Genomic DNA, 16,554 nt, shown 5'->3' on the forward strand with positions numbered 1-16,554 from the left:
CAGAGGTGCCAACCTTTCTGGGTTATCTTGCTGGAAAATGTGAATTAATATGCTGAAAAATTTGGAATGGACCCGGTTGTTCAATTGCTGATCAACAACTTCAAAAGCTATCACACAATAAATTTCAGGTCCACACATGGGGAGGCAAGTAATGTTCTGACAGAAAGCATTGACAAGAGTGAGTGATAAAATTCGTGAAATTATCAGCCAGAAAACTTATTTAATGCTGATAAAGCTATTCACCTTTACAAGCTGCACCCACGGCAAATGCTAGCTTTCAATGAAAAATGCTACGGGGAGAAAAAAAGCTAAGCAGTAAAATTATCCTCGTGGTCTGCATTAGAACGACCGGGAGGAAAAAAGAAAGCTGCTGGTAATTGGGAATTTCAGCATGCCTCATTGTCTTTGTAGTATTGTTAATCTGCCTGTAACCTACAAAAACAATCAAAAGAGTGCCATTGCCAACATCTTTTGGCAATGCTAATTCATCCTGCTGACAGAGAAAGCAGCTAGATCTGACTGTAGAGGGTTTTACGAGCACCAATAGTAAACTCTGAAGTAGAAAAACTCTTGAGCATACATTCTCTATTATTTCTGCCAGCAGACATGAGGTTTGAATTGACTGTTGCTGCTGATAAGGAAGTCCTGACATTCAAGGTATTGATGCTATGATGGAAGACAGTGCTGCTCGTGAGAGTAAGGAAGAAGCTCAAGTGAATGGATCCAGATTCAACCAACCCCACAACTGTATGATGGCTGAGAAAATGGCTCAAAACTTATGTTCCAATGGACTTTTTTTCTGTGTTAAATATTTGATGAATTAATGCAATCAACAGGAAGCTAATCAGATTTTCAGTATTTTGCAAAATGACTGGTTTATATTGAAACTTGAGCACATCAGGTGCATTTTAAGAGTTGTTTTGATGTCTTATGGCTGTTTTTAATGTCCCGGTAATGGGTTTTAAAAAAAATTGAAATTGCTTAATTTAAACTACAGTATTGGATAATGTGCATTCTCCCTCCCCAGCAAAAAGACTTTGAATTAATGGGAACAAACTGTATCTGGATGTTTCACTTATGCTGGGAACTGTAGTAACAGGGGAAATGGAAACACTTTTGCAAAGTAGCATAATGTACAAAACAATTTTTGGAAAACCATTACGTTTGGCCCTCTCATCAGAAAGATGGTTAACAAATAAATAAATGCAAACCAATCTTAAAATGCAAAAAGGAAATGGTCATGTCATGCAAGAATAACTATAGGAAGTTACTTTATATGGAGAAGAACTATTTAAACTTTAAAGGGCAACCTATCCATTTTACAATTTAGGTACAAATCACTTAGCTTTAAGGTGACCCCCTTCCCCAATGAGGGAGTGCTCTATTTTACAGGCTGCATACATTTTATTTGGAAAGCAAATTCACTCCTTTATTAGTAGTTATTTTTATAATGGTATTAATCAGCGGTCAAACAGTCACACGGCATTATTCTGAAGCATTTATTTATTCCAACACTTTATATCATATAAGTTGTGCACCTACTGATAAATCAATATTTGTATATAGTTTAAGAATGTTTACTGTAAGATATGTTGCATCTAGCAACTCATGCTAATCAGATGGGGTTGATAAAACATTTACCTTCCTTCCTTATCCTTTTTCATCTGTTTGCGAGCATGACGATCCATTACACTGGTCTTGGTCCGTGTCTTCTTCCATGAGTAATAGAACCTTACCAGGCTAGCTATCGATTTGTCAGGCAACTGTAGAGACATGCACAGTTAACCAGTTTTGTGAAGTGTAATCAGATCTCAAAAATCCTCACAGTGGTTGTGGTTTTATCAAATGAAAAGGCTCTCAGAATTATATATAGTGGTTATAAAAAGTGAAGACGACACAATAGTTCAGTGGGCAAATGCATCAAGTTTAGCTGCATTACTGAACCAAAACATCCAGAAAGATTTCAGGTTCAATCCTAGTCTGCTAATTTAGTTCATCTCAACTTGGGCAGCAGCAGGAGTATTACAATTAGCTTCAGTACTCCTGTGCTTGGGTGAAGGGTTGTGGAGAAGTCAACCACGGTTTCCACTCCAATGACACCTGCTGGAAAGCACACACAGGTTAATCATTTGGCTTCCATTATCAAATGACCAATCAACACTCACTATCCATGCTCATAGATGGAAAACATTGTCTCTTGGAACAGCTACCTGAGGGGAAAAAAGTCACTGGTGGGTGTAGTTTATAGGCCCCCAAATAATAACTTCACGGTGGGGAGGGCAATAATCAAGGGAATAATGGAGGCATGTGAAAAAGGAACGGCAGTAATCATGGAGGATTTTAACCTACATATCGATTGGTCAAATCAAATCGCACGGGGTAGCCTGGAGGAGGAATTCATAGAATGCATACAGGATTGTTTCTTAGAACAGTATGTTACAGAACCTACAAGGGAGCAAGCTATCTTAGATCTGGTCCTGTGTAATGAGACAGGAATAATAAATGATCTCCTTGTAAAAGATCCTCTCGGAATGAGTGATCACAGTAGGGTTGAATTTGTAATACAGATTGAGGGTGAGGAAGTAGTGTCTCAAACGAGCGTACTATGCTTAAACAAAGGGGACAACAGTGGGATGAGGGCAGAGTTGGCGAAAGTAGACTGGAAACACAGACTAAACGGTGGCACAATTGAGGAACAGTGGAGGACTTTTAAGGAGCTCTTTCATAGTGCTCAAAAAAAATATATTCCAGTGAAAAAGAAGGGCGGTAAGAGAAGGGATAACCAGCCGTGGATAACCAAGGAAATAAAGGAGAATATCAAATTAAAAACCAATGCGTATAAGGTGACCGAGGATAGTGGGAAAATAGAAGATTGGGAACATTTTAAACGACAGCAAAGAATGACTAAGAAAGCAATAAAGAAAGGAAAGATAGATTACGAAGATAAACTTGCGCAAAACATAAAAACGGATTAGTAAAAGCTTTTACCTATATATAAAAAAAGGAAAAGTGTGACTAAAGTAAATGTTGGTCCCTTAGAAGAGGAGAAGGGGGATTTAATAATGGGAAATGTGGAAATGGCAGAGACCTTAAACAATTATTTTGCTTCGGTCTTCAAAGTGGAAGACACAAAAACCATGCCAAAAATTGCTGGTCCCAGGAATGTGGGAAGGGAGGACCTTGAGACAATTACAATCACTAGGGGGGTAGTGCTGGACAGGCTAATGGGACTCAAGGTAGACAAGTCCCCTGGTCCTGATGAAATGCATCCCAGGGTACTAAAAGAGATGGCGGAAGTTATAGCAGATGCATTAGTTATAATCTACTAAAATTCTCTGGACTCTGGGGAGGTACCAGCGGATTGGAAAGCAGCTAATGTAACGCCTCTGTTTAAAAAAGGGGGCAGACAAAAGGCAGGTAACTATAGGCCGGTTAGTTTAACATCTGTAGTGGGGAAAATGCTTGAAACTATCAAGGAAGAAATAGCGGGACATCTCGATAGGAATAGTGCAATGTAGCAGACGCAGCAGGGATTCATGAAGGGGAAATCATGTTTAACTAATTTACTGGAATTCTTTGATATAACGAGCATGGTGGATAGAGGTGTACCGATGGATGTGGTGTATTTAGATTTTCAAAAGGCATTCGATAAGGTGCCACACAAAAGGTTACTGCAGAAGATAAAGGTACGCGGAGTCAGAGGAAATGTATTAGCATGGATAGAGAATTGGCTGGCGAACAGAAAGCAAAGAGTCGGGATAAATGGGTCCTTTTCAGGTTGGAAATCGCTGGTTAGTGGTGTGCCACAGGGATCGGTGCTGGGACCACAACTGTTTACAATATACATAGATGACCTGGAAGAGGGGACAGAGTGTAGTGTAACAAAATTTACAGATGACACTAAGATTAGTGGGAAAGCAGGTTGTGTAGAGGACACAGAAAGGTTGCAAAGAGATTTAGATAGGTTAAGCAAATGGACTAAGGTTTGGCAGATGGAATACAATGTCAGAAAGTGTGAGGTCATCCACCTTGGGGAAAAAAAAACAGTAAGAGGGAATATTATTTGAATGGGGAGAAATTACAACATGCTGCGGTGCAGAGGGACCTGGGGGTCCTTGTGCATGAATCCCAAAAAGTTAGTTTGCAGGTGCAGCAGGTAATCAGGAAGGCGAATGGAATGTTGGCCTTCATTGCGAGAGGGATGGAGTACAAAAGCAGGGAGGTCCTGCTGCAACTGTATAGGGTATTGGTGAGGCCGCACCTGGAGTACTACGTGGTTTTGGTCACCTTACTTAAGGAAGGATATACTAGCTTTGGAGGGCTACAGAGACAATTCACGAGGCTGATTCCGGAGATGAGGGGGTTACCTTATGATAGATTGAGTAGACTGGGTCTTTACTCGTTGGAGTTCAGAAGGATGAGGGGTGATCTTATAGAAACATTTAAAATAATGAAAGGGATAGACAAGATAGAGGCGGAGGGGTTGTTTCCACTGGTCAGGGAGACTAGAACTAGGGGGCACAGCCTCAAAATACAGGGGAGCCAATTTAAAACCGAGTTGAGAAGGAATTTCTTCTCCCAGAAGGCTGTGAATCTGTGGAATTCTCTGCCCAAGGAAACAGTTGAGGCTAGCTCATTGAATGTATTCAAATCACAGATAGATAGATTTTTAACCAATAAGGGAATTAAGGGTTACGGGGAGCAGGCGGGTAAGTGGAGCTGAGTCCACGGCCAGATCAGCCATGATCTTGTTAAATGGCAGAGCAGGCTCGAGGGGCTAGATGGCCTACTCCTGTTCCTAATTCTTATGTTCTTATGGGTCACTGATGTCATTCACAGGCAGTCCCTCGGAATCGAGGAAGACTTGCTTCCACTCCCAGTGAGTTTTTTGATGGCTGAACAGTCCGATACGAGAGCCACAGACCCTGTCACAGGTGGGACAGACATTCGTCAAAGGAAGGGGTCGGTGTGGCTGGTTTGCCGCGCGCTCCTTCCGCTGCCTGCGCTTGGCCTCTTCACATCCTTTGCGTTGAGACTCGAAGAGCTCAACGCCCTCCCGGATGTACTTTCTCCACCTCGGGCAGTCTTCGGCCAGGGTCTCCCAGGTGTCAGTGGTGATGTCGCACTTTACCAGGGAGGTTTTGAGGGTGTCCTTTAACGTTTCCGCTGTTCTCTTTTGGCTCGTTTACCACGAAGGAGCTCCACATAAAGCATTTGCTTCAGGAGTCTCGTATCTGGCATGTGGCCTAACCAGCAAAGCTGATCGAGTGTGGTCAGTGCTTCAATACTGGGGCTGTTAGCCTGGTCGAGGACACTGATGTTGGTGCGCCGGTCCTCCCAGTGGATTTGCATGATCTTGCGGAGACATCGTTGGTGATATATCTCCAGTGACTTGAGGTGCCTTCTATACATTGTTCATGCCTCGGATCCATGAGCTTGGTGGTAGATTTGAGGGCCTGGTTTTCAAACACTCTTCCTCAGATGGGTGAAGACTGCACTGGCACACTGGAGGCGATGTTGAATCTCCGCATCGACATCTGCCTTTGTTGATAAGAGGCTCCCGAGATATGGGAAACGGTCCACATTGTCGAGGGTCGCGCCATGAATCTTGATGATTGGAGGGCAGTGCTGTGCGGCGGTGACAGGCTGGTGGAGGACCTTTGTCTGATGGATGTTAAGCGCAAGGCCCATGCTTTCATATGCCTCAGTGAATACATTGACTATATCCTGGAGTTCAGCCTCTGAATGTGCGCGGACGCATGCGTCGTCCGCATACTGCAGCTCATTAAGAGGTTGGGGTGATGTTGGACCTAGCCTAGAGGTGGCGTAGGTTAAACAGCTTCCCACTGGTTCTGTAGTTTAGTTCCACTCCAGCGGGGAGCTTGTTGATTGTGAGGTGGAGCATAGCAGCGAGGAAGATTGAGAAGAGGATTCGAGCGATGACGCAGCCCTGTTTGACCCCGGTCCGGACGTGAATCAAGTTTGTAATGGATCCGTAGGTAAGGATCATGGCCTGCATGTCATCGTGAAGCAGGCGAAGGATGTTGACAAACTTTTGGGGCCATCCGAAACGGAGGACGACGCTCCATAGACCCTCACGGTTGACAGTGTCCTTTGTAAGGCCTTTGTAAGATTGAAAAAGGCCATGTATAAGAGCTGGCGCTGCTCCCTACATTTTTCCTGCAGCTGTCGCTCTGCAAAGATCATGTCTGTTGTGCCACGTAGGGGACGAAATCCACACTGTGATTCCGGGAGGAGCTCCTCGGCCACAGGGAGAAGTCGATTGAGGAGAACTCTAGTGACAACTTTCTCAGTGGCTGATTGTAGTTGCCGCAGTTGGACTTGTCCCCCTTTTAAAAAATGGTCACGATCACTGCATCTCAGATCTCCGGCATGCTCTCCTCCCTCCAGATGAGAGAGATGAGGTCATGTATCCGTGCCAACAGAGCCTCTCCGCCATACTTTAGCGCCTCAGCAGGGATTCCATCCGCATCCATAGCCTTGTTATTCTTCAACTGTTTTATGGCTTTGCCTACCTCGTGCAACGTTGGAGTTTCACTGAGTTGGTGGTGGGTTGCATGCTGCGGGATGGAGTAGAGAACACTTGAGTCAAAGGCAGAGTCTCATTGAGGAGATTTTCAAAGTGCTCCTTCCATCAGACCCAGACAGCCTTGGTGTCCCTGATGAGTGTTTCCCCGTTCTTGGCCAGGAATGGGGTGGGGCCTTGGGAGTTTGGATTGTAGGTGGCCTTGAATGCAGTGAAGAATTCTTGCATATTGTGGCTGTCGGCCAGTTGTTGTATCTCCTGTGCTTTTTCCATCCACCACCTGCTCTTTCGGTCCAGGGTTTTTTGTTGCACCTGAGCCTTGAGCCGTCTGTAATCTTGTTTCGCAGCACCCGAATTGGGTTGTTGCTTGAGGCTCAGAAACGCATTGCGCTTGCGATCTATTAGTTCTTCGATCTCCTGATCATTTTCATCAAGCCAGTTCTGATGTTTTCTGGTTGAGTGACCAAGTGTCTCTTCACAGGCACTGGTTATAGAGGCCTGGAGGGCAGACCAAGCGCTGTGGGCATTCAGCATCTCAGGGTCATTAAGGCACGCCAGGTTGGCTGTGAAGCATTGGCTGTATAGGGCTCTCTTAGCTGGGTCTCTAAATGCTGCCAGTTCAACTCCCCAAGATTGTTTGCTGCATTTTAGTACTCTGCAAATTTGACTTTATCTGCTTCGGTGGAGATTTAGCCGTTGTCAGATTGCTGGTATGTGAGAGGCAGATAGTTAGCCTAATGGAGAGCGGCCCCAGTGGGACGGCGCGCAGCGGGCCCCGAGCAGCCCCAACATTACCTTGCAGTTGGGGAAGGGACCCCGTGCCGGCCGCTTCTGTCCCGGGCCGAAGGGATCCTGTGCCGGCCGCTTCTGTCCCGGGCCAAAAGGACTTTGCACGGGTGGAGCTCATCCCGGGCCGAAAGGACTCCACACCTGCCCACGCCTGTGCCTGTTGAACCGGCCAAAGGGACTCCGGGGATGTCGAACCGGCTGAAGGGACTCCTGGCTGGCATTCAACCCAACGTCTTATACTCACAACCAACTTTTAATTAATTTTTAAACTTTTAATCAACCTTCAAACATATTTAAATAATTTGGGAGAACTTTTAAAACTCACATTTTAGACTCTTAATCGAAATACTTTTAAATATCTATTATTAATCTGCATTTTTGACTTTTTAACAACTCTTAGAAACTTTTTAAACAAATTGGGAAGCTTAATCAACTTTTAACTTTTAAAATAACTTTGGAAGTCACCTTCCTATGCTTGCCCCCCCCAACCAAGCCTCGGGCCATTCACCATCAATGGAGTTACTCTGCGGTGAGCTTGCGGCCAACACTTCGCCGTAGGCAATTAGACTTATAGAGCTGTGCCTGGTCTCCAGTTGTCTTGGACCCCCTTGCCACTGGACCAAGACCTTGCTCAGCTAAGCCCGTGTGGTTGCCGGTGTGCAACGGCCACCCCACATTAAAACAACTCACGCACAGGCATCTTCCACTCCGCCAATATGAAGTCCAGGACCTGGAACGTCAAGACCCTCATGGACAATCCCAACAGGACAGGCCAGAACGCCGCACCGCGATAGTTGCCCGGGAACTCAGACGTTTTGACATCGACATCGCCGCCCTAAGCGAGACCCGGCGGGCAGGGGAAGGCCAGTTGAAGGAACATGGTGGAGTTTATACCTTCTTCTGGAAAGGGAAACCAGAGGCAGAACGCCGCCTTCATGGAGTTGGCTTTGCCGTCAAGAATGAGCTGGTCAACCGCCTCAAAGACTCCCCTTGTGGGGTTAACGAATGCCTCATGACTCTTCGTATTACCCTAGCCCGGAACCAATGCGCCACAGTCATCAGGCGTATGCCCCTATACTGGATGCAACGAATGAGGCTAAAGAGGGTTTTTATTCCAACCGCGAGACATCCTTTTCCTCGTCCCCACAGGTGACAAATTGACCCTCCTGGGTGATTTTAATGCCAGGGTCAGCAAAGACACAGTCCTCTGGGGAGGCGTGATTGGCAGAGAGGGGGTAGGGAAAGCCAACTCCAGTGGTACCCAAAATGTCTAGAACATGAACTCAACACCCTGTTCCACCAGAGGGACAAATACAAGGCATCGTGGCAACACCCTCGCTCCAAACACTGGAACCTGTTCGACTATGTCATCGTCCGAGCCAGGGATCGCAAGGATGTGCGCATCACCCGCGCCATGACAGGAGCGGACGACTGCTGGACGGACCACCGCCTAATCCGATCCATCATCAACATTAACATTGCCCCAAAGCAGACAGAACAGCAGAAGCAGTTCACTGATGTACACTAAACCGTATCAAATACAGATGCACTACCTTTAAAATAGGTGGGCAGAAAGGTTAGGGATGCAGATGACAAATAGAGTTTAGATCAGATTAAAGCATATCCTATGCAATGAAGCACTCATTCTTGCATTTGAAAATCTTTTACACTGCAGTGTGGGAAGAGACTTTTCTTTTTAAAAAGCCCTCCATTAAAACAAGTATTTGCCTAAATTATTGCAAGACGGTTTTAAACAAATCACAATCTTTATTCAAGAAATTCCTTTCTCATGTATACCATCAGAGCAGAGAGTCTATTAACTACATTAATACAAAATGGAAGCTTTAGAAAAGTCAGTGCAAAATGACACTAATTCCACTGCAGCCTGATTCTTATTTTGTATAACCCAAGCCATACATCTGATGTGAAAGTTCTAATACAAATATACATAGAAGAATTCAGATGTAGGTATCTGCATTCAGAAGCTGAAGCAGGGTTTTACAATTCAGTTACATTATCAAACTAGCAAATATAAAAAGTATATACACTTCCTAGTGTTTTTAATTAGAACAAAATGGCGGCCGCGGTGGTATGGCATCCCCTTTAAGGGCAGCTGCAGTGCCCAGTCACCGGCAGCTTTGCAGGCACCAACCGGCGCTGATCACCCTCCCACTGGGTGCAAAAGGAGTCGGCGCACCGGGAAAGATGGGGCGCAGCAGAAATTTGTTTCTGCCAATCCCGGCCCTGCGGACGGGTTGCCCCCGAGCGGAAAGGCCTTACTGCCCCGTTACCGAGCCTTAAAAAAAAAGGGCAATTTCGGCCCCCAACTTTGCCAGTGCAGTCTTCTGTGTATGCTTTCCTATTCTTTCTAGGCTATGTATGTTCCTTAAAAAAATGTCCATTTCGTGCCAATTTTCCTCGTCTTCCTCTTCTCCTGAAGACTCGACACCTTGTTGCGCATGGTTCCACAGGTGCAGTGCATTCTCCAATACTTCATCCAAGCAACCAGTCTTCATCTACAACACTAGATAATGATCGTTGGTAGGCTTATAACTGCAGGAGTTATCACAGACAAACCCACCCCTGTCCTCATCCAATGCACACTTCGAGCAGTGATCTCTGGATGGCGATTATTGAGCAGGAACCACACTAATTTCCCCCTCTAACATAAGAGCCCCTCTGTTCCAATGGTTGAAATCAGCAACATCAGCACATGACATCTTTTTTCAAAAATGAAGATGCTAAAAACGAAGTATACAAGTCAGTAAATCTTGCTTCCATTTTACTGTGCTTTAAAAGCTTTCAAATTTCAAAATGGATCTGGGAGCACTAATTTCAAATAAGGAACACTGGATTTGATGTTCCCTGACTAGACCATGTATTTATTGGTTATTTAATAGTGCCATGATGCAATGTACTGAGAACTTCAAAGCAATACATCAAGCAGATTCCACATGTTGAAGTGTCTGACACTGACTGTACAGCAGCATCTGACAGGAGTTTGCCTGCCTCAAACCTAGCCACTCAGACAGGGAAGGAACACTGCACAGAAAATTTGCACAAAAGGTTGAACTGTATCAATGTTGTAATCATTTGTAGTTAGCATAACCTGACCACTAAGTTCCAGCAGGGTTAGGTCACAGAAGAAAAAATACATGCTTTGTGCAACAGGCATATCTTAATATAATTAATTTATGCAACTTACAACAACTCATATTTACAAGTTATTAAAAACAAGTTTTATTTTCTTTTAATTAAATCACTTCTTCCTACCATTTGCTGAATTCTGTGGAAGGTCTTCCCATGGAAACTGAATGCTTGTTCAAAGAGAACTCTGTCCTCCACAGTCCACTCATCGGGGAATGGTGTGAAGTTTGGAAGGTCAGCCAAGGACTTCTCAATATTGTGTTTGTGCCAAAAGAGCATACCTAAAGCCTATGAAAAATTCATTGAGTGAGTGCAAATAAAATCCTCAAGACATTGAAATTAAATATGTAGTATGCTGAAGCAAGAGCGTGTTGGAGCAAAACCCCAAGGTGACAGACAAGTGGCAAAATAGATGTTGAATGAGATGGGCAGTCATAATTGCAGACCTGCAGACCAGAGTTTCATCATTCATTGGCAAAGTGTGACAACAGTGGCAGCTAAGAATCTTGGGTGACCAACAGTCTTTTTTTAGGATTGTTCTACTCACTCTGAATCAGAAGAATTGATCCTGAATTTATAAAGGTGCTCTATAAAGTGCTTGCCTCATCTAATCATGGTCAGCTTGTTACAGCTGAGGTTAAAGATCAGCCATGATTTTATTGAATGGCAGAGCAGGCTCAAGGGGCCATATGGCCTCCTCCTGTTCTTATTTGGTATGTTATACATTTCAAAGGAAACTAGTCATGACTGATCCTCAACAGTTGTCTTTTAGAAACAATGTAGGACTAATTAAACCAAGCAATCTCTTCCAAAACTTTCCTAAACATAAAACATTTTTCAATTTAGGTTACAGACATTTGATTTAAAAAAAAACAAGTAGCAGAACTCCCACGTGTTCTATGGGGTTTAGGACAAACGTGTTCAACCTGGGTGCCATTCTATTACTTTATTATACAAGAAGTGTTCACAGTTAGGATACAATATGATTAAAATCAATATTTTCAGAAGTTGTATTCTGGTAAATTTTTACTCTCAGCATATTTAAATATATTTGTTCATTATCTAGGGGTGCTATCTACTAGTACTTAATCAGATGGTCAGAAAGTCCCATCTACAGCACCAGACTAATTTGCCATCTCAAGCTGTAATTTGCATATCAGAATGAAGTAAGTGGCCAAAGTTAGCATGAAAATTTACCACAAAAACCTTAATCTGAGAATATTCAGCCCAAAATTTGCTTCAAAAGCCATGTAGGACGGAATATAAACAAGTCTTCCAATGGAAAAAAAAAAAGAGTACTTAAAAAAAACGGTTGCACTAAATGTTAACAGTTCACTGTTAGCTCCCAATGCTCATACATGATGGCATAGCATTCCAACACCAGTGAAGTGAAAGTTGCTGCAATCAGTTCCACCGAACAAGTGTATCACTGCTAACCACAGAATGGAATAACCATTGGCCACAAAATAGTATGCAGCCAAAACCATCTCTATTGACCAAAGAAGCATTGAAAGTGGTGATGGCAGTATCGTGGGGAAGGCGGTAAAAGGTTACATTAATCTACCTTTGGTATGGTGTCTCTATCTGAAGTTTATTCTCCGTATACATTATGGTAGAATTATCCAATGGAAGCAGGTGGGGAAGGGGAAGAAAAAGATTGTTGGGCCGAAATTTCCCCAACCCCTTTTTCCGGCGTACTAACCAGAGATGCGCTGACTTTGTGCGCTGGAAACGGCACCGAAAAAATGGGTCCCATCCTGGCCGCTCTGCCGAGTCTCCCGGGTTCTGGCGTGGAGTGGGGGCGGAGCTACAGCCCTGCACCGCCAGCTGTCCGCATGCGCAGTGGCGTCTGCGCGCATGCTCCTCACCCTCCCAGCGCGTCCTGCAGGTTGTGAGCAGGACCCGATGCTCGCCAGCCCTATCCCTAGCTAAAGGGTCTCCCGCACCGGCCGGGACGGGCCCGCTGTAGATCTCTCTATCCCCTCCCTTCACCGATGCCGCTGTGGATCTCTTCCCCCCCCCTCCCCCTTCACCGATGCCGCTGTGGATCTCTTCACCCCCCCACCTCCAACCTATTCACCGATGCCACGTTCAGCCTCTCCCTCCCTCTCTCCGTTCACAGATACCACGTTGAGCCTAGCCTCCCGGTATGCATCTTGCTGCCCCTGTCCCAGGCCGAATGGCCTCCCGCACAGGCCGGGCCGCTGCAGAGTTTAGTCAAAGGTAGAATTTACTTCAGCTCTTTATTTGTTAATTGAATTATTTACTTCAGTTCTTTATTTTTTTTATTGAATGCTTATTACAAAAGCACTAAACACAGCACAAAAAGTAAGTCTTGGTGCTTTAGGTACAGGTCTTCTCCACTTTTTTCTATTTTTTATTTATTAATTAATTGCTTATTACTTTTTGGGTTTTGTATAGTGCTTTGTAAGTCTTGGTGCTTTAAATGTACTAACCTGCGCTGATTTCTTATCGCTCTGCAAGGATTTTCTGTGCGGCTACAAGTGGCCACATACGCTGGCCTAAGTTAGTTTGGAGCAACTATTAACTGTCCAAACTGGTATAAATGGCCAAAACGGCTGTTAACACCCCCTTCTGAAAAAAAAAACGGAACCAAAAAAAAATCCTAACTCACTTACACTGGCGCAAATTAAATGTGCAGAATGGGGATTTTTAGGATACTCCAGAAAAATCAAGTTGCTCCAAAAAAAGAGCAACCCTCGACAAATTTGGGCCCAAAAAGACTAGTCGAACTCCGTAACAAAGTCTAGTCTTTAGATAAGAAGGGATTCAAGGTCAAGGAAGTGTTGGACCAAGCATGCAGAGATGCAATTCAGTCTCCATTTTAAAGCTATACATTCTGTCTTTATTTTTATATTTCCACTATAAACTTATGTCCACATTAGAATAGAAGCTGCTGAAATAAACTTGCCATGCGGTATTTACATCCTCCTGCCAATGGTGATGCTGTACTTACATTTATCAGTCCTCTTGTGTATGTTACTGCAAGCTGCTAATTTCAACAAATGTCATATCCTTCTGACTTGAGGCACTTGTGGAATTTAGATTTTGGTTTTGTACATGATTACAAAGGCTTGCTCTTATATTGTGGCAAGGAGGAATTACACAGAGCCAGACAATTCTTCAATATTCAAAGATTACTTTCCAGCACCTCTCTCTCTCTCTCAACATGCCGTTCTGGGGTGATTGAAATGAACTTTGTACTCCTTAAATTTCTGTCTTCATGGAAACAGGAAGGATGCTTATTAAACATCAATTACTGGGAAAAAATTCAGAGCTTGAAGCAGAAATGGGCCAAAGTGAGCTTGGATCCAAACAAGAACTGCTCTGGAGAGGAGTAACACAACTTCTGCCAACTTGAGGCAAAAATGACAGCAAGAATGAATGACTGATTCAAGATTTAAAGAAATTATGAACTTTCCTACTGGTACAGAAACTGGTTTTAATAGGGGTAAAAAACAGAGGTAAAGTTATTGCTCCCAAACAAGAGTATAGGGAAAATGAGGGCTGATATTATATAACATGGAGTCAAGAAAGATCACATACTCTAAAGTCCTATAGTAAACAAAGCTCTTAAAAGGGCCATTGCCCTTTTGATTTTACATTGTTGAATAATGGACCTGTCCCATGTACAAGAAAAATAATTAGGTTTGATATAAAAATTGAAATGAGTAACAAAGACAAAGCTGGAGAAAATGAAATTTCAGCAAGGTAAAAATGGAACTAACCAGATAAATTGGAAAGAAAATAAAACTATGAGTGGGTACAAAGTAGACATACTCCCACAAGAATTAGAGGGGCTGCTGGAATTCCCTACCCAAGTAGCGAAATTAAAATTGGACTAACAAAAGGAAGAAAATACAAAAGGGAATAGATTTTACACACTTAATAGTTAAAGAAAGGGTAGGGCTGCTTAGAAACTAAAAAGGAAACATACATCTTCAAGGGAGATAGAAGAAACAATGGAGATATTGAATAAGTACTTTGCCTGTGTTCTTAGAAGTGTATGATAGTAGGAAGAAAAGCATATATGAGAGGAGGAGCTGGAGAAATTAGACTAAACAATTATAGATAAGGAAATATTACTGAAAAGTCGGCAGAACTCAAGGAAAAAGCACCTGATGCACGCACATATTCAAAAATGTTGAGCTAGTCGGAGAGATAAAAGCTGAAGTTCTAATCACAACCGTTCAAATATCATCTGTAATGGAAGGTGCGCCAGAGGTAAGGACGGTATCCAACCCTCATGAATCATTGGTTTGGCAACAGTTAAAATATTATGTTTAGTTTGCGGCACCCTACTTTAGTAAGGAAGAGAGTGCAAAAGAGATGCATTAAAATGATACCAGGGATAAGTTACGAGAAAATGCTAAAGAAACTGGTCACTTTTTCCTTGAACTGAGAATGTCAAGATCATCAGATAGAGGTATTCAAAATGATGGGCATTTCAATAAGGTAAATTGGAGAGAACTATTTCCATTGGTTGATGCATCTGTAACTCTGTAGAGGGCATAAATTTAAGAACACCCAAAGAACAAAAGGAATGGGTAGGGGATTTATATGTACTTTTAAGGCAGACAGTTGTTGGAACGTGAACCAGAAATAGCCTTTAAAAGGGAAGTGGATAAATATTGGAAAGAAAACTTTTAAGAATATGGACGAGGAGAAGAAAATGGAACCATGTGTGGGGTCTAGGTGGCTGAAAGCACAAAGTGGATAGCTCAAAGAGCCAGAGGTGTGATGTGCCAAATGGCCTCCTGTGCGATAACATTCTAGAACAGTGATAAAAATTCTTTGACAGTGTACATTACAATAGTGACTACACTTCAAAAAGTCCTTCATTGGCTGTAAAGCGTTAAGAAATTTCCTGAGGTCATGAAAGGCGCTATATAAATACACATCTTTCTTTCCATTATTTCTAGAATTTAAAAAGGCTTCCATCTACCCAAAGAGGAATAAAAGCAATGACACTGGTCTTTAGCAAAAAGACCCGAGTATTTTCAATGCACAAGGTTTTCTAGAAGTTATTTAACATTGTGAAATCATTAACAACTTGCATTTATAGAACCTTTAACATAGAAAAACATCCCAAGGTGCTTCACACGGGCATAATCAAAAATTGACTCCAAGCAAAGGAGAAGAAACTAGGAGGTGTGACTAAAAACTTGGTCAAAAAATATGGGTTTCAAGGAGGATCGTAGAAGAGGTTTAAGAAGGGCATCCAGGGCGTGGGGTCTAGGTGGCTGAAAGCACAAAAGGCCAGAGTCATAGATGCAGAGAATTCAGTGAGAGGATAGTTGTAGGGCTCAAGGAGAAGAAAGAGATAGGGAGGAGCAAAGATATAATGGGATTCAAACACAAGAATGATAGTTACATTTGAGGAGTTGGGGACTGGGATGGAATTGGTAAATACGGTAGAGTTTGGACATGGATGAAAGGCTTCAGTCTTTCTAATGTTTAGTTGGAGGAAACTGCACGTGTTGGGACAAGCAGTCTGACAACAAAGAGGCAACGGAGAGATTGAGAGAGGTGTTGGAGAAGTAGAGTTGGATGTTGTCATGTGTAAGCTGATCCCATGTCTATGGATGATGTCATCAAGGGGAGCATGTAGATAAGGTAAATGAGGGGGCCAGGGATAGATCAAAGGAGACTCCAGAGGCAATAGTGTGGGGACAGGAAGAGAATCCATTACTGCAGTTGCTCTGGCTATAATCAGATAGGTAAGAGTTAGGGCAATCCCACCGAACTGAACATCAGAGGAGAGGCAATGGAGGAGGAGAGTGTGGTCATCCACATCAAACACGTCAGAGATTGAGTAGAGATAATGCACCACGGTCACAGAGGATGTCATTTGTGACCGCTCTGGTGCTGTAAAAGATTTTGGGATTGAAATAATGGTGTGGAAAGCACTCACCGCTCAGTTGGCGCGGAGTCGCCGACAATGCCCTCATTTATGTTGGAGACAGTGGACGTTCTTGCCAGCCCGGTGTTCCTGCCCCGTGGACCCCTTACCGACCGGTGGGGACCCCCCTTTCCGCCCCGCGTGGGAA

General features: G+C 43.5%; 1 protein-coding gene across 5 annotated transcripts in view; it reads right to left on the reverse strand.

Moving 5' to 3' along the window:
- rcor1 (REST corepressor 1) overlaps positions 1 to 16,554 on the reverse strand; it is a 191,602-nt gene that overhangs the window by 43,075 nt on the left and 131,973 nt on the right. For all 5 annotated transcript variants that reach the window (XM_070879343.1, XM_070879342.1, XM_070879340.1 and 2 more), the window contains exons 5-6: positions 10,610 to 10,771; positions 1,642 to 1,763 (exon numbers count right to left, since the gene is read on the reverse strand). In XM_070879343.1, coding sequence (XP_070735444.1) covers positions 1,642 to 1,763; positions 10,610 to 10,771 — 284 coding nt within the window. The remainder of the gene's footprint in view (positions 1 to 1,641; positions 1,764 to 10,609; positions 10,772 to 16,554) is intronic.

This window comes from Pristiophorus japonicus, chromosome 4 (genome assembly GCF_044704955.1).
Source record: "Pristiophorus japonicus isolate sPriJap1 chromosome 4, sPriJap1.hap1, whole genome shotgun sequence".
Classification (NCBI taxonomy): Eukaryota; Metazoa; Chordata; class Chondrichthyes; family Pristiophoridae; genus Pristiophorus; species Pristiophorus japonicus.